Here is a 19,265-nt window from a genome sequence, read left to right on the forward strand (position 1 = left end):
TCGCTCTCCCTCCTCACTACGCCCACAAATTGCGTTTTCGTTTCGGATCTTCAACGCTGCTCCCCCCTCTCGGTCCTATTTTCTGAGCGATTTCAGGACTCCCCGTCTCGAACTCTTCCTTACGCCTATCCCCCCATCGTGGTCCGGGTTTTGATCGCTCCTGGATGTTTTCGTCTTGTCCTCCCCCCCTGGGCGCTTCCGTCTTTTGGTTTCCTCCCCTCCTTCTGTTCCCCTTCCTCTTCCCCCACCATCTATCTTCGTTTCTCCGGCACTCCTGCGCCATGGGTCCTTATCTGGTGTTCTACTTTTGCCCTTATCCCCCCTCGTTGCCTTCGCCCGCGCCGTTGTCTTATCCGTGGGGTTGGGCCTGTGCCCCCTATCGCCATCTCCCGGCGCGCTTCCCCCTTCTCCGTCTTCGTCCTTCCGTTTGAGCCTTCTCGCCTGTTGCTTCCTCCTCTGCTGATCCATCCCGTGTTTCCTTTCCTGCTTACGCCCTGCGCCTCCTCGTTCCTCTCCGTTCCTTTTGCCTCCTCCCCCGCTCCGGCTTTTTGTGCCGCCCTTCCCCCCCCTCGTCCTTCTGTTTGTGGGGCTTCCCTTGGGTGCTTGGTCGCCTTTGATCTCCCCAGCGGTTTCCTCTCCTACCTTGGGACAGGTTTCCTTCCGGGAGGCTGTTGTGCCCCGGCCGGCGCCGGGCTGCGGGTCCTTCTGGTTGTGTTCGGCCCCGTGTGGCGGCCTCCGCCCTTGGGTTTTCCTCTGGGCGTCCGTCCGGGGGCTGATCTGTTGGGTCGGGTTCCTATGGGCCTTGTTTTCTCTTTCGGAATGCCCTGTTCCTGTGAGAATTATCTTTTCCTCTCTCTGTTCTCCTTATTCCTCGTTCCCTTCCCTTTCTTCGGTCTCTTTTGCCTGATCCCAAATCAGCAGCCACATTTGTTTCCCCATAGCAATGTGAAATCTTCCATCGCATTGGAGTACCGATTGGCAATGAATGGATGAAAAAAAAAAGGCTTCTCTTTCTTGCGCAAAGCTCTCATTCTCTCTCACTCGGTAAGTTTTCTTCTTCTCTTCTCTTCTCTCTCACTCAGTAGGTTTTCTTCTTCTCTGTCCTTCTCTTCTCTTCTCTTCTCCCTCTCTTGCATGAACAGGTTCCTCTCCCTTCTTCTGTCCCGCATCTCTACTGCCTTCTTTCTTCTTGCTTTCTATCTTCTTTCGGTTCTTTATTCCTTTTCTTTCTCTTCTATTCTGTCTGCCAGACCTCACTACTGCATTATTTTCTTATTTCTTTGTTTCTTTTCTTCTTTCTTCCAACTTTCCTGTACAACAACCTTGCTATAATTTTCCTTTCTTGTGTTTTCCTCATTACCCAGAAATTCATTACTTTCTTTTTTTGTTCCTTTGTCGTTTTCTAACCACTGTTTTGCAGCCAGACCAGCAGGTAAATTTATTGAGTCTCAGAAATTGTTCTGTTTTAGGTTTCTTGATAATCTTGCACTTAATTTGGGGTTACGATGCCATGATCCCTATCCCTCTGTTTCCCTTTTTTTACTCTTGTTTAGTTATGTCATTAGTTAGGACTGATTGTTCTTCCTCTGTTTTAATTGTCTTTATCTGCATGCTTAATCAGATTAAAACTGCTGCAAGTTCTTTTCGACCCCCGGGGCCCCCCCCCTGGGCCCGCGGGCCCCGGCCACCTCACTCAAACCCTGGCCCTCCTCATCCGGTTGCCCCCTTCGTTCTTCCCTTGGTGCCTCGTTTCCTGTTCTCGCCTGCAATTGCCAAGATTATGATTAGATTCTTTTTTTTTTTTGGGCAAATGCTTTTAGTGTACAATCATGTAAAAGTATGCAGTTGTCTTTTCCATGTTCCCTCTACTAACTGGCAAGGAGGTGATTTTGGGGCTTTTCTGGTTTGACACCATTGTAGTAAATTCATCTCCTCCTTTTGCCATTGTTTTACTTTATTAGCTTGCATGATGTACTAGATTTCTACACTCTATTTATGCCGCAGTTTCAAGTGGAATGATTTTAAGAGGATTAGAAAAAGTATGGACGTCCAAGAAATTCATTAACAGTCAGGTTGCTCCTTTGTTGAAATAAATGTCTCCTCCATGGATTCTTTGGGGGCAGACTGTAGGCACCCCACAAACTGATCTTGTCATTGCTACACTCGAAGGGATATGTCAAAAATATTTCTGATTTGCTAACAAACACGTGCAACATCATTAATTTTTGTCCGAATGAGTAGGGATGAAAATCAAGAAATCAGAGTTAATGTAACCAGAATTATCTCAGTTATGAAAGAGTATGTGCAACCAAGAATCTGGACCTACGATGAAAGAGAAAATGCAATATATCATTGGCCATGCATAAGAGAGTGAGAAACTTTTAAAATTTAACACTCATTTTTTTCTAGTTCAAAGCACTACGCTTGAAAATATTGACAGGGATCTAGATTGAGGTGAGAAATCTTGCTAATAAGACAGAATATTTGAGTTCTCAGGTGGGTTCAACTTGGAAGTCTTATTTGATCAGAATTCACGTAACATTCAACCATCTCAAGTTCTCAAGAAAGTTTTCCCATTTCTTCTATTCTATGAAATTATTTCATAGAAATTTAATTTCAGCAAGAACAGAAAGTCGTTGTTAGGTCATTTTTAAAATTAAAACATGTCTGTTTATTGTGAACCATACAAGTTTTCATTTTGTCTTGGTCACAAAAATGCTTTATTTCCTCAGTATAGCCATACATAATTTCAAGAACAGCACACACAAAAAAACTGTGCCTAAGCTAAAAACCACCCGGGAGGGGGTGAACGGATGTGTTACCATACAACCTCTACATGGCCCCTTTGTACATGATGAAACAAAATTTTCTTTTCTCATCACCTATTTAAGATACAGTTAAGCTACCTTGGATATTTGTGATCTACCTAACTTGCTAACTTTCCAACTTATCAGTTTCATGCTTCACTTCAATACACACATCAAATTAAAGAGAATACAATGTACTAGAAAATGTTATTTATTCGGTTGGTGAAAAATCGGAATTTATACTTCGCTTGTTCACAAATTGACAGATACACATTGGAGTGTAATTGGACGGTTGGGATAATCAAGTATTTCTTCTCTTTGCTATCTTGTCCAGGAGATGGCTTACATATATTCCTCCCTTGTTCACAAGCGCAGTGTGATTGGTTGGCTGGGATAATCTAATAAGTATTCTTCTCTTTGCTATCTTGTCAAGGTGGTGACCAATTAGTTCAATTTTGGGTATTTAAGTATATCAAACATCTGAAAGGAAGATAGTCAAGTATGTTTCCATGGTCAAACACTTCATGAAATTTACTAAAATTATGACTTGCCTCAGTTGCAAAAGCTTGTGCATTGCTCAAGCTTGTCAAAAAACTGTAGCAACACATAACATTATAATGATAATGGAGTACTTACAGATACTTGTTCACTAAAACCAACCATTCAATCTAAAGCTGAGTATGTTAGACCAAAAGCTGGTTAAAGGATGAAGAAATAGAGCAATATAATTGTTAAATCATTGTAAAATTGGCCCTAATTTTACCATAATTATCACTATAATTCAGAATGGGAGGTGATAACCTAGTTTTTCGTTTATGAGATGCAGAAATAACCATTGGCATGTCAGGGGAGAGCATCAGGGAGAATGGATCTGTCTATTCTTGGTCTAGATGACTTTCCATTCCAGTTGATATGCAAATTGTATGTTGGAACCTATACCCTGGCAAGATATGACAAAATATAGTGCTTACCTCTTCAAACATCGTCAATGGACCCCAGTGATCATCAATGCCAAACAAAAAGGCTATTTGACCCTGCTTTCCTCTTATGAACGTCCAGTCTGGCACTTCTGAAAGCTGTAATTGGATTATGATCAGTCAAGTTATCTATCTATCTATTATATATATAAATGAAACTGGTACTAAGACACACCAAATACAGTGTTATAAAAGTAATTAAAGGAAAGGCGAATAGCAAGAATGACAAGAATGACAAAGCCAACTACCACAAACTGACTCATATATTGACCCATATATGCAACAAATTACAAGAAAATCCTCATTACATGATCGATATCTCAACCCAAAAAATTAAAAATCCCACCACCTACATCAAGAGGAGGATAGCTAAAGACTCTTGCTGAAACTGTTCTATGCCAATATCAGTCCAAGTAGCAATGCAACGAACAAACTGTCAAATTTCAGGTCCCCTGAAAAACTTCTCCAACAGCTTAGAGCACTGCAAATGAACCATAGGCTCCTTGTTTGGCAGTTGGTGCTAGAATTTTGCAACCTCATATGGTAAGTATCACAGTCATCAATGTGTTGCCATGACCAATGTGGGCACCTTGGTCACCTAGGTGGGAATCATGGACACCTTACTCACCTTGGATTTTTTACTCTCTTCATTGATTTGGATTGCCTAGGCACCATGACAACTGTGGTAAGTATATGTAAACACATATTTCACCACGCAAGAAAATACGGTTGAACAATATGAAAGATGTTCAGTTGCAGTTTGTGGGGGACACATGGTGGACCATATATTTGTGTTGTTCCACGAATTTCAGATGTGACTGACCAAGTGGATCTCTTCTCTACTAAAAGGCCAAAATGACTACTTTAGCCTCCACATCTCAACCTAACCACTAATTCTAATGCCCCAGGTGTCTGGATTAAGTCAGCTGCATTGACTGTGAGATAACCCAGGTTTTCCTTCAAAACGGGGCCAAAACAGATAGGACTGGCCAAGTAGATCCTGTTATAGATCTAGAGTTCTAAACACTTGACTGCACTAAGTACCATCATACTGTTGAACTGTAATACAAAAACATAATCGTCACTACTGGATTAACATCAAAATGGTTAGAAAATATGAAAACACCCAAACACCAAAAAGGTTGGAAAAGAAATTAGAACCATAATAATGTCCATGTCTTTTCTTCTGTTCTCTTTTTTATTCCCCTCACTGAATTTAACATTGAGGGGTTTCAACATATTGCATGTACATCATTGTTCATCATAACAGCCATGTTGCCAACTCAAATCAGTTCTTAACCCTTCAAAGAAATGTGTGTAATGGGTGATCCATTGCACTGGGTGGGTACAAAGAGAAGGGAAAGACTCAGGAATCAACAACCTCCTCCTCATTCCTTGGCAAGTTGATGCAATGGGAGACCATAGATAACTTGCTTATAATGTAGAAATAGATGGTATCTCAAATTTTCAGGAATGATTCGGACTAGGAAGACCATCTTCTGAGATTGAGCTCCGTCAAGATATGGTTAAATGGTGGTGCCAAAGGCCAAATTACTTACTGCATCACAACTAGAGTCATTAACAAAGAACATATCCACTCAATTCCATTCTATACAAAATGGTAGGATCCTCCTACTTTGAGACCAAAATTCAGCAAGAAGCACTTTTCAAAATTCAAACAGAGGAGAAAGGGTAACCAAAGAACAATACATATTAAGGGAATTCCAACCCAGGCAACACATACAAGAAGAATATATATATATATATATATATATATATATATATATATATATATATATATATATATATATATATATATATATATATATATATATATATATATATATATATATATATATATATAAATAAAGAAAGACTGCATTGGGAATGAATAGCTAAAGATCCTCCAGAGAGTGAAGTTGTCGAAGGGAATTTGCTTATTGAACCAAAAAATGAAAATTGCACCAAGGGCAAGAATCCACCAATATCCTAGCCTGGATGAGGTACCAAGCAGACTTGGGGCTGAATAGACCCAGGAAGAAATTGACCGAATAACAGTACCTCCACTCCCTCAAGGCCTTTTAAGATGGTCAGTATAGCAAATGAGACAGCCAACTGGAGGAAGGGGAAAAACAAAAGGGCCTAACCATCAAAGCAGACAATGCTCAAAAACATGGCCAGACTGTTGACCCAGTATGCTGGATCTCTCACCTAGTGGATGAGGATTCACCAGGGTTGTCAGTGGTCCAACCAAAGATGACTGGCTGCTCCATTAGCAATAAGTAATTCAATTACCCCAGAAGCCAGGAACTTGATTTCAGGACCTTTCTTCTAACTGCAAATGAATCCAAAGAAGAGGAGGCAGTCCAAATGGAGTCATTTCAAAGGATCCTATAGCAGGACTCAAGTCAACACAGATGCTTTTCTTCTTGGCAGCCAGATGGATAGAATCTTAAGTGTCAAGCATACCAAAGCCATCCTTATCTTTTGGGAAACACAAATGAAAAGCCCAAATGACAGGGTAGAGGAAGTTGGTAGTGTCACAACCTTTCAAGAGGAAGGTGCATGTTGGGGACTTTATTCTCTTCCCTAATCCCAGGAATACCCAAAAAGAATGAATATGAAGGGATAAGGAGTACAGATCTAATCGGTACAAGCCAACTTAGACGTAGGAACATAACTTGCCCTTCCATTATTAAAGCCTCTTCTACACAAGATCAAGATGGGGGAATAGTAGTGAGGAAACAGCTCAGAGGGGGTCAAGGGTAGGCCCAAATAATTGAGTAGCAGACAACCTAAGGAGAACTTGTCTTGTCCTTCAGACTGCACTTATCAACCTCAGCAACAGCAGCAGCCAAGAACAAGTGGTATTTCTGATGATTGACATGAGAACCTGACATTCATTCAAAGTTGCAAAAGCAAGCCATAACATCCTTAACCAGGAGAGATAGGCAGAAGGGAAATCCTGAGGACCTTGCAATTTGCAAGGAATAATGAGTTGCAGGTCCATCTTTGGTTGGATGCTTCACTACCATTCCATTGAGAGAAATACTCGGACAATAAAGGTCTTTTTAGTTACCTTCTCAGGAGTATTAAATACTTGAGAAGCTAAGAATGCATAGATCACTGAACTTCGAGCAACAACAGTATATCTCCAACAGTGATCATTTGGTAGAAATCTTGCATCAGAGAACTTCTAACATAGTTGTCATGGCACCTGGCGACCAAAGGCGATAGAGAGAGAAAAATCCATATGGCACCAAGAAGATGCCCTTCCAATAAAAGGTGCATTGATGCCTAGGTGACTTCTTTCCAACTATGATTTTTAAGAAACTTAAAGTGTTTTGGACCCAAGTGTCAACATCTTCATCAAGCTTCAACAGCACTATAGTTGTGAAGACTGAAGACCATAGATCAAAAACTTTAGCCCAAGGGCAATCTCAACCCTTCGAATAGTGGGTTGGGCTGAGACCTTGGTGAGATCCTGGCAAGATATTGTAGTTTCCTTTTTTTTTTTTTTTTTTTTTTTTTTTGCGTGGGATGGGGGGGATGCAATACGCCATCTCAAAGAGTATATGGTATTGCTTGGCTTAAAAGTTGTTGTCCAGCTGCTCCAGCCTATTTAGGCCTTTTGGAAACAGTGGTGCCCTCAGATTTATTAAAGAACAGGTGTAAATGAGAGTTCCATTTTTAACCCTAACTTGGAAACCCTATGCTAAAGGAAAAGCCTATATGCCTTGGGCAAGTCTTGGGCAGCACCATGCCTTGGGCCAACAAATTCTTTGTCCAATTTTATACATTATATACTTCATACAAAGCCCTTAACTAATACAATAATATTCAATAAGTTTGTTTATACAGTACACATGTTCAAAGTTCATATATGTTGTTGCATGTTCCACATGATGCCAAAATTGCCCAGATGTGCTAACTTCTAAGCAGTTGCACCAGCTCCATCAGCTGCAATGGCTTGTAAAGCATAAATCCAGCAAAAAAGAAAATGAAAATCTGACAACTCAGCAACAGAAAAGGAATGAAATGGCTATATCTCACGAGATTGAGACCAGAGGTGAAATGGCTCGGTCTGAGCGAGATCAAGTCAAGGATCAAGTTAGAATGCCTTTTATACCATGGTTTGCATTGACTTCTCAATCAGACTGAAATCTTGGTTTGAGAACTTGACTCAACCCAACCGAGTTGGGGCTCTTTCTAGTTTTTATTTTTTTATCTTTTTTATTTTGCTACCTATCTCATCTGGCTCTCAAAAAAAGCAAGATATCTCTCACGGGTTCCCGTTCTGTGGTGAAGACTAGACTCATAGGTTAATAGACTTATGATCTCCTATTTATGCTTTTATTCCTAAAATTGAAGTTTAATAGATCCCTCCATGACATTGACCTACATTGTGACCAATGGTGTAACAAAATCTGAAAAATAGGTCTACAGACTACTCACTACTGGCACAAATCATGCATTGATCTGTGAAAAGGTGGTAACCATGAGTCTCACATAGTGGTATGTAAGCACACACTTGACCCTGAACTTAAAATGCTGAATTACACTGTTCGACTCTAAAGGCCTAGAATTCATCTGCCACTAAGCATGTGGCCAAGTCATCCACTTGAAGTTTTCTGAAGAACTGAGTTGAACTAAGGCACATTTAAGCACAAGAACCACGTGGTTGACCACGGAATGGCCATGTTAGACTGCAGTGTAAAGCTAGGTGTCACAGACAGTTGAATCAGCAGCAGAAGCTGGAGTTGAACCTTTGGGTTTGGACTTCTTTATAGAAATTTCCGCAAGAAAAGAAATTGAACAGGAAAATCTAAGGGACACAAAATCTGAGTAAGTAACCTGATCAGTTAGCACCCTGTATTCACAAATCCCAACCCAGGAGGAAATTAATTTTTCCAATATTCTGTTGTTTCAAGAAGAGAGTCACCTAAAGCAGTATGTTTGAAATCAATAATGAAATATGGAAGGATCAACCAGATTTGTTCTGGTAGGCTGAGAGGTTTTATCGAAGGTAGATTATGACAATCGGATTGGGATTGAATTAGCATTTCATTAAGGGACAAAAGGGTTTTTTTCAAGGGACAAATAGGTAACATCATTGCTATCAAGGGTAGTATGGTCAATGAAAATTTATTTTCAATGTTGACCATTGACCCACCTTAAAATACTAACGAACAAGTCTTAGTGCAATGATGCTTGATAAGTAGGGGAGGTTTGTGGCGTGCAGGTCAAGAGAGGTTCGAGTAATTTACTTAGGGAAGAAGAAGAGGAAGAAGAAAAAAACTATCACCCATGTCCATAATTTGTCATAACTTCATTGAATATATATTAGACTACTAGGTGAACTCTACCAACTAAAGAGATAACAGTGAATTAAAAGTCCACTCAATTACTTTCTGAATTTGACTTGGTAACATTCTAGGCATGACCAGTCTCCAGTTAAATGAAATCAAATTCAGGCTAGAAATGTTTGAATAATTTATCTTCATCAAATACAACCATGTTTAAGCATGGTTATTACAAGCAACGTATGACTACAGAATGCCCACATGCCATGATGCAGTTGTTGTGGCATGTCACAAACCATACGCCTACGTCACACAATAACATTTGGTCCTTGACATTAGTTCTATTATTATGAATAGTTGGTGAGAAGTAGTTGCGCTACAAGTCTAATAGTGAACCCAGTGCCAAAGGCTTCCCACAAGCAAACTCCAGGGAGCAGTTTTCCTATGCAGTCTCTCCCCAACAATTTTTGTTGGAAGGCTCTTTCGATGCCTTGACCTCGGGGCTCAACTGTGGTCCACCAACCGTTGCACCGTTGCACCAAGTCCGGCCCCTGGTTGTACTACAAGTCTACAACTACTAAATTCTTTAAACAGATTGTAATGTAAACAAGTGATATTTCACCTTTATGAACTCAGTCATTGCCATGAAGAGGACATTCCGCATACAATGGTACTGCAAATCAATAAAATATGTATACAAGTTAGTAAAAGTCTTTGTAGCCAAGATTGTGAGGCCAAAATCAGATTGATGATGGCATAGAAATTGTCTAGGATGAAGAATCTTTAGATACACTGAGAAATTATCTTGGTTAAAGGAAAATTTTTAAATTACTATAAAGTTTAACTAGAGGTAGACAAGAGGATGCAGAACAAAACACGAAGAGCAAGAGGCCAAAACACTGTTCACATCAACCATGTCAGGCCCATATTTTACCTTGGTAGAATATTTTCAGAAGATCCTATAGGACCCAAGACCAGATAATTTGAAAGACTCTTTTTACAAGGCTCAATTTTGTCTGTTCATGGAGATTTGGAAGTTCAATGACAAGTTTGATATTCAGGAAGTAGGCACTAATTTCTATTTTTATGTAGCTGCTTGTTTCTCTTCTTGGGTTTCTATAACATAGAAACCTTGTCAAGCTATGTTTCTAATTTCTCAGTTTAGTTCCCCCAGAAAAGAAAAAATCGTACTCCATTGGCTATATTTCACCAAAGTAACAACAACTTGAAAGTCAAAAAGTTTGACAAAGATAACACAGACTACTCCTAGGAAAATAGATATCTATTATATTGAGTCTAGAGGAAAACCTCTAAAGGTAAAGTAGAGAATGGAAGAATATTACTAGTAAAACCAACCCCCCCCCCAAGCAGCAAAAAAAGAATGGCAATTGATTTCCTTCTCAGGTATAGAGAGTAAAAAGAAAAGTGAGGGCCGCTCAGTTTCTGGTTCCTCAATTTATTAATAGAACAAATTAGCATCAATCGCCTGGGGAGAATTCCATTACTTCCAGACAAAGCAGCTGGGAAAGAGCGTAAGCAGCTCAATTTCCAGATATTACTAGGAAGTTTGGTCCAGCATCTGAGAGAAGCAAAATCAGTTGGAAGTTAATGACTAGAAAAGATGGCAGAGAAAGATTAGTTAAAAGGTCAATGGGAAATCTGACTAGTAGCAACATTAATGCTTCAATTGGTACTGTACATGGAAGATTTATTAAAATGTACAGCAACAAAGAGAATGAAAGTAGAAGATTCAAGAAGAAGAAGAAGAAGAAGAAGACAGAGAAAGGATGGTGCAAAATCTTATGTTAGACTACCTTCTCCTTCACTCAAGAAAGGAATGACATTTTTTTTTGTGTTAGACTACCCAATTTACTGTTGGAATGTAAGGGTTAGAGCATTTTGGATATATTTGTAATCTCATATGGTTCTAGGAGTACTAAGCGCAGGATTGATGTAACCCAGGGTCTGGGATAGACCTTCCAGGATCCTCTTTAATTAGAACCAGCAAATTGGGCTATCAAAGGATTAGGATTTGTTCTTTGGGTTGATCTGGAGATGTTTTTTGAGATCCTGGGAGCCTATGGGTATCCCATGGGAGGGTTGGGTATGCTATGGGATAGTTAAAAAATTTAGGATACCCTATGGGATAGCTTGGGCGGGAGAAAAGGACTATTGTATATGTATCTTGGGTTGGAAAGCTATGGGAAAAACTCAATTAACAAAACCTAGATGGGTTAGGATACCCAGGGGTCCTATGGGATGAACTCAGGGTTGGTAGGAAAAGGGAGGGAATATCCTAGGGTTAACAAAATCGATGTGGGTAGGGATTTCAGATACCTAAAATGAAATGGGGTGGAAAAGGGTTTAGTCAAATTATTTGGAGAGACCAAGGGATACCTAGACTTACCTAAGACGGGCCAGGGAAGCCTGAGGACTGCAGTAGGGAGAAAAGGGGGAAGGGAACCTTGCAGTTATGAAAGAGAGGGAGTAGGGGTCTTCCGGTTGGGGGTGGGGTGATTCTTGCTTCCACCTTTTTCTCTTTCTTTCTTCCTTTCTTTCCTTTTCTTTTTCTTTCTTTTTCTTCTTTGCATTTCTTTCTTTTTTCCTTTTTCTATTTCAGTTATGCCACAAGAACCAGAAAATTGAAAAAACAGAAAGGGGGGGGGGGGGGAAGTAAAGAGAAGAGGCAGGGGCAGGGGGGGAATTTCTTGCTGCCGCAAGGGTAAAGGAGAAGAGGAGGAGGGAGGGCTGTTGTTGGAATGGGGAGAGGGGGCTGGGGGTGCTATGCGATGAAGGGAAAGGGGCTGTACTTGGAATCAATGTGGGACTGCTGGACCTCCAAGTTGTATGCTGGAATTTGATTGTAATTGGCTGCTGAGAGCTTAGGAAGAAGATGACTGCTGGAACTTGCTGAATTTGCTCAAGAATCACTCTTCAGCCCAATCCGCAGGGTTTCCTCCCCCATGCCCAGGCCATTGATTTTTCTTAAACTCCAGACTGATTCCATTATGAACTCCATGGGCTATTTACAGCCTTACAACCTAAGTGATTTGACTAAGACTCAAACTAGGGAACCTTACCCATAAAGGACTCAACTAATTAAATGAAAAAAAAGGGCTCTTAAAGAAACCCTAATTGGACTCACATACAACATCTAGAAGGAATCGGATTACCAACTCTGAGAAGGAATCCTACTTGAAGGTTGGACTTTAACCCAGAGTCTTACATAGACTGGGACTCTATCATAACTCACAAATTACTAATCTAAATAAATAAATAAAGATAGATTCATGACCCTTGGATCAAGGGGGTTCCAACCAGACTGCTCTTGAGCCCTAAAAAGGCTGTAAAATACCCCTGGAGCATTCAGTCAGCTTTAAAGTGGGCCTCTTTGGTCTGATTTTTGGGGCCCAATTATAGGGAGGGTGCAACCCTGGTTACATCAAGGATCCTCCCAGAATTCCTGACCTAGAACCTAGATGCCAGCGCCTCTTGCTCTCTCTCCTCCCGCTTGACCTTTCAGGCACTCACCTTCTTCTCTTCTTCATCTGTGACCCTTTATTTTTTTTTTTTTTTTTTCCTGTAAAAGGCTACTAGACCCCTAGGGATCCTTTTCTTCTTCAAAAGCTCCAAATCTCCTCGACTAATGATATGAGGTCCATTCACTAAAAATAAACTTTCTGTTTATTGATTTTTTCAGGGTTTTTGGGTAGATGATTTTTTCAGGGTTTTTGGGTAGATGTTTTTTTCAGGGTTTTTGCTTCCCCTCTCGTTTTTCTTAGGTCCTTCCATATTGTGCCTTCCATCTCCTCAAGCCTTTTTCCCATATCTATATCCTTCTTCAACTTAAGACAAGCATCTACCAAAGGAACAAGTCACTATCGTGATTGATACTAGATAGTAGTGTCATTATCAAATAAATAAATCAGTATGTGACTTTCACACTTTCCTTATCTACTCTTTAACATTCTTGGATCCAGATGGTCATTTATGGTGAAGTAGAGAGGACCACCTGTACTAATACTAGTTGACACATCAATATATGTTTCATGCAGTCTCCAAATTTACACGATATCCATAGTCTCTATACAATATTTCCATTTCAAGAGGTTGCATAATATACTATACAATTGCTGCAGTAACCATGCCTATAGGTTGCTATTCTTCGAAAACAATATTATAACATGATAATGACTATCACATGAATATCTAGATGTACTGACTAAGATTCCAACGAAATTGAGATAATCTATAAATGACCTCTGTAACCAAAATCACCACTTCATTTACATGCTTATCTCCCCCAAAGAACTGTACATTGAGTAACAGTTGGCAAAGTAGCTAGATATTTCAGCAGAAGTTCCACTGAAGCAGAAGCAAAAGGGAAAAGAACGGGCTCTTCAATAAGAAGGCTACATCATATTCATTTTCAGACAAAGTATTAAAAGAATCCATATGGCATCAAGTAAGGAAAAAAAAATCACATGTATTCTAGTACACCACATCCCGAAATTAAGTAGTTCTGCATATGCATAGTGTGAGAAGGGAAAGTTTCACCCGAAGCAGGTGAGTGCAAGTAGCTTCAACTGCTGTAGAAGTCCATGAGTACCCAAGGGATCTTCTCACAAGCACCCTGGTAGCCCAGCTTGGAAGCAAGCCAAGCATAGCTACAATAGAACTGAGGACAACACATAGACCTGGAGACCTGAAACACAAAATGTAATAAAAAAAATGTAATAAGAACACTATGAATGCCCTACCTTAAAAGCATTGCCAAAACATGGCATCAATGCTTAAATAATTCCAATATAGAAGCACTTGAGAATGCCAGACCCTGACATGGCATCAAGCCATCAACTAAAAAGCATACCCAAATCCTCTGGACAGTTGCATTTGACATTCTATTGGGCTTTTTCATCTAACAATAGAGATCTGCTCCTTAACCTCATTCTTGGACACTAAGTTCCCTCAGAGGCTAACCTAACTCTCTTAAGGGTCAGCTAATCTAATTCTTAATACGATAGGTTGCAAGGGTTGCCCAAAGCCTAGATGTCAGGGGAATATATGTAAAGAGACTTCTATACTGGGCAATTGCATGAGTCTTAATGTGGCTACTTTAAAATTTCTATTTAGGCATGTTAAGCACATTCTTAGTTTACATCTTATCTTCATTCTCATAAGGAAATCATGGTTTGTAAATTTTAAAAAAAAAAAAAAAGGGTCCAGTATTCACTAGAAAACAAACTTAGTCACAAGTATTCTACCTAGCAAACTTCAGGGGACAGAGTTCTTATGAGAATTTTGATGTTTTCACCATTTTCCAGGACCAGCAATAAATCAGACAAGTGCTCCCATCATTTTGAGGGGGTCTTTGTAAGGTTTTGATTTTTGGGGGGGTGCACCTTGTTTCCAATGGAAACGAAGGGGGTTCATGTAAAAAATTTAGAAGTATATATACAATTTAAATTCAGTTTTAATACAGTTGGTAACTGTGTTAAAAGTGGAGGGGGTCATTGTAAGGTTTTGATTATGAGGGGTGTGCGTCCTATTTCCAATGTTAATGAAGGGGGTTCATGTAAAAAATTCTAAAGTATATAATACAATATAATTTCTTAAAAAAGAGAAAGGACTAAAGTTTTATCTGTTTCACCTATGAGGAATCGAAATATTAGAACTACTTCAAAAAGTGTTGTAGAAGACTTTGCACGATCACTTGTAAGACTGCGGTAGTCACAAACTTGACGGAGCTGAAACATACCAGTGGTACTTTCCTTAAGGTATTTAAATGTCGTGAATTGTGTAACACGGGTTCCAAGTGCATTTTCAACCCCAAGATCAATCAGCCCCAACCTTTAAGGTTGCACCACAAAAAAGGTTCCTTCAGGTGCCTTTAGACAGTGTTCAACGCTAGACAAAAAGACAACAGGGAGAGAGGAGGAAAATTAATTGTACACAAAGGAGCTCGATTCTAGGTTTATATAGAGCACAAAAGCCATGTGTAAAAGGTAAGGTCACCTCCCTTTGTGAGGGTAACTTTTCAGGTGACCTCCCTATGGGAAGGTACCTCTATAGTGGCATCTCCATATTTTAACTTAGCAATGGGCTTTCTGGATCAAGTCTCATAACCCATGATCCACAACCCACACCCAAGTCTCCAAGTCCCAAATCCCAAGTCATATATAGAAATATTAATATTAATAAATATATATAAGCTATATATTCATGGCTCAGTTGAACTAGGGTTCAAGCTAGGTTCAAGCTGGGTTCACGCCGCATAACGATTCGCACCGTACTGCATGGGTGCGGTCCTAACCACAAAGGTAAATAACAAAGGTGTTTTCTATATATAAACCAAATAATCAGCTCCTCATTATCCAATGTGGTACTAAGTTCCGAGCAAAAAACATAGGAGGGGGAAAAGAATAAACAATTATAAAATTATATTAAAATAACATTACACAACTAAGCTTTAAACATTTTTCCAAAGACCTTTCCAAACGTAAGCTTTAGGGTGATTTGTCATTTTCCAATCACATTGTCTAGTTAGGAGTTTCCCATGATGACCTTGTCAACAGCAATAGAGTACTTCGAAAAGAAGTTGTTGTCTCCACAGATGTGCCTAATAGCACTATGCTACCACCCAAGCTATTGATCAATCAACAGTAAAGATCTTTGTTATCATTGCAGTGAAAGATCTCACTATTGACCAAATTAGCCCTTGCTTTCTCTATTCCCCCTTTCTTTTTTTCTCTACAATCCTTCATGAAATGCCCTGGCTTGCCATAATTGAAGCATGCCATTTTCTTCTTTTTGAAGTTAACATCTTTGTTGGATTTCAGAGACTTATTGGGTTTCCTTTTCGACTATTCTTTATGGTCAATCTCCACAAAGTTGGCCTTAAGCTTTTAGGAATTAATAGGTTGATTCCTGAGTCGGTTCCTCTATTCTATCTTGATCTGAAACACAACACTATCAAAGGCCCAAGCCTTCCTCTTCTATTTCATTCTGACCTTGAAGACATTCCAGGAGGAAGGAAGCTTGTGTATCAAAGCACTAGTCACAAATGTATCTGGCAAAATGATGTTCTCCTTTGCTAGATTTCCTACCGGCACTTGATACTTGTCTACTTGGTCAGAGATACTAATCCCATCGACCACTATAAACTCCAAAATAATTTGAACAATAAACCTCAAGTTTTCAGCATCCTCAAGAGTGTACTTCTTGATCAATGCCTCCCAGATCCATTACCATACTCATAGGAGCTATACACATTGTATATTTCATTAGATAACGCATTTAAAATGTAATTTTTACAATTCAAGTCTATTGTGAACCATTCGATCCTTTCTGGATCAAATAAAGGATCATTTGACTTCTCAGGTAAGGGTTCATTCAAAACGAATGTTATCCCATATTCAGTAAGAGCAAAGTACAGCATCTGCTTCTAGTGTTTGAAATTGTCACCCTTGAATTGCTCAATTTGTCAAAATTTTACTTTCCTATTGTTGGTTACAAAGCTTGTAAAAATGGAAGAGGAGTGTTGTTCTTAGTAACTTTCTTCAAATGCACTAATGTTTACAAAATCTACAATCCCCTTCCCAATGGACTCCTTTTTAGTGAGCTCGTTTCTAGTGTTTGTATTGACTACTTCAATGGAGTTGTCAGTAGCCTATAGCCGTAGTCTAATAGCTTTTTCCAACAATCCACCACAACGGTTAAAACTTCAAACACAAACAATAAAGACCCAAGCAACAGTGAACACATTAGGCATAGTAGGACACTTCGTTGTAGATGTCTTTTAGACTTGAATCTACACTAGATTTGTTGAGGCATGCTACAAAGCACCGGTGAAGTCAAACTTCTTGAACCTATCCTCTTCAGTGTAGTTAGCTACTCCACCATTAATATCCAACTGGTCGACCTTCTTGATAAGCCCTTTATTAAAGTAAAATAGACATTTTTATTAGCCTTGTCTTGAATCTTGATCTCACGGATATTTTAAGGAAATCTGCCTACGTAAAATTTCCAACGAAAGGCGGCCTCACCTTCTATATCTACTTAGGTTAGCACTAGGTGTGCACCATATCTAACACACCCCCACATTTAGTGAGCTTCACTTGATAAAGAGTAAGTTGCTCATCTTATCAACAATATGGTGGTACTACTTACTATGTTTATCCAGAATAGATATAATAGTATAAACAGATCATCTAATGACTTCATTACTTACCCTTTGAACTTAATTTAGGATTTAACCTCTTCACATAGGTTAGGTATCCACCACATGACCTATGTCATAGGTCCTAAGCCCATTCTCATAAATGCTTCAATAAAAGTTATTGTAAGCATAACATTAGTGAACATATCAGCTAAATTCTTTTCTGATTTCACGAAATCAATCACAATAGTGGCATAAGAAATTTGATTATGCTCTTATTTCGAAGGGTGACAACTTCCAACACTGGAGCAAATGATGTACTTTGCTCTTACTAAATCTAGGATAGCATTCGTTTTGAATAAACCCATACCTAAGAAGTCAAGTGATCCTTTACTTGATCAAAAAATGATCGAATGGTTCACAATAGACTTAAGTGTAAGAATCGCATTTTAAATGCATTATCTAATGAGCTATACAATGTGTATAGCTCTTATGAGTATGCCAATGAGATCCAGGAGGCATTGGTTAAGAAATACACTTCTAAAGATGCCAAAACCTAAGGTTTATTGTTCAAAATTTTCTGAAGTTTACAATGGTCAATGGGATTAGTATCTCTAACCAAGTAGACAAAAATCAAGTACTAGTAGGAAATCTAGCAAAGGAAAACATCATTTTGCCAAATGCATTTGTGACCCGTCCTTTAATACACAAGCTTCCTTCCTCCTTGAGTGCCTTAAAGGTCATAGACTCATAATGAAACAAAAGAGGAATATTGGGCCTTTGATAGTGTAGTGGTTCAAACCAAGATATAAGAGAGGAACCGATTCAAGAATTAACTTGTTAATTCCAATAAGCCAAAGGGCAACTTGGTGGAGACTGGCCAAAAAGAACAAACAAAGAAGAAACCCAACAAGTCTCTGACATCTAACAAAGATATTAACTTCAAAAAGAAGAAGACGAGAATGCTTCAATTGTGGCAAGCCAAGGCATTTCATAAAGGATTGTAAAGCAAAAAAGAAAAGGAAACAGAGAAAGTAAGCACTAATTTGGTCGATACTGAGATCTTTACTGCAATGATAACAGAGGTCTTTACTAGTTGAAAGATCAACAGCATGGGATGGTAGGCACAGGTGCTATTAGATACAAATGTGGAGACAGGAGCTTCTTTTCAAAGTACTCTATTGCTGTTGACTTAATGGAAAACTCCCAGCCAGCTAGCTAATGTGATTGCAAAAGGACAAATCAACCCAAAGCTTACGTTTGGAAAGGTCTTTGGAAAATCCTTTAAAACTTAGTCGTGTAATATTATTTTAATATAATTATATATTTATTTATTCTTTTCCTCCTTCCATGTTTTTTGTCTTGGGAACTTTATTCCCACATCAAATAGTGAGGAGCTGATTATTTGGTTTATATATAGAAAGCACCTAAGTTATTTACCTATGTGGTTAAGGACCACCCCACCGAGTACGGTGTGAATCCTTGTGCAACGTGAACCTAGCTTGAACCCTAATGCGACCGAGTTATGGATATATATATGACTTGATACTTGGGACCTGAGGACATGGGGCGTGGGTCGTGGATCATGGGTCATAGGCCTTGATCCGGAAATATGGAGATGCCATTAGAGAGGAACCTTCCCATAGGGAGGTCACCTAAAGAGGTACCCTTATAAAGGAAGGTGACCTTACCTTTTGCCCCTAACTTTTAGGGTTCTATATAAACCCAAAATCAAGTTCATTTGTGTATAATTAATTTTCCTCCTTCTCTCTCCCTATTGTCTTTCTGTCTAACTCTAACACGGCCTGAAGCACTTGAAGTAAGCTTTTTGGGTACAACCATAAAGGTTGGGGTTGACTGATCCTGCTGATATGTTTCAGCTCCATCAAGTTCGTGATTATAGCAATCTTACAAGTGATCGTGGTACATTTCGGCTCTGTCAAGTTCGTTATTACAACAGTCTTACAAGTGATTGTGCAAAGTCTTCTACAACAAGTTTAAGGCATTTAAATTTAAATGC

General features: G+C 39.3%; 1 protein-coding gene across 4 annotated transcripts in view; it reads right to left on the reverse strand.

Annotated features, from left to right (window-relative positions):
* Positions 1-19,265, reverse strand: part of LOC149007848 (alpha/beta-Hydrolases superfamily protein) — a 35,745-nt gene that overhangs the window by 7,687 nt on the left and 8,793 nt on the right. For 3 of the 4 annotated variants that reach the window (XM_089164663.1, XM_089164662.1, XM_089164665.1), the window contains exons 10-12: positions 13,645-13,792; positions 9,710-9,760; positions 3,779-3,883 (exon numbers count right to left, since the gene is read on the reverse strand). In XM_089164663.1, coding sequence (XP_089020789.1) covers positions 3,779-3,883; positions 9,710-9,760; positions 13,645-13,792 — 304 coding nt within the window. The remainder of the gene's footprint in view (positions 1-3,778; positions 3,884-9,709; positions 9,761-13,644; positions 13,793-19,265) is intronic. The other variant, XM_089164664.1, reaches the window with a different exon arrangement.

This window comes from Hakea prostrata, chromosome 8 (genome assembly GCF_041222555.1).
Source record: "Hakea prostrata isolate BN-2017 chromosome 8, UWA_Hpros_2, whole genome shotgun sequence".
NCBI classification, from domain to species: domain Eukaryota; kingdom Viridiplantae; phylum Streptophyta; class Magnoliopsida; order Proteales; family Proteaceae; genus Hakea; species Hakea prostrata.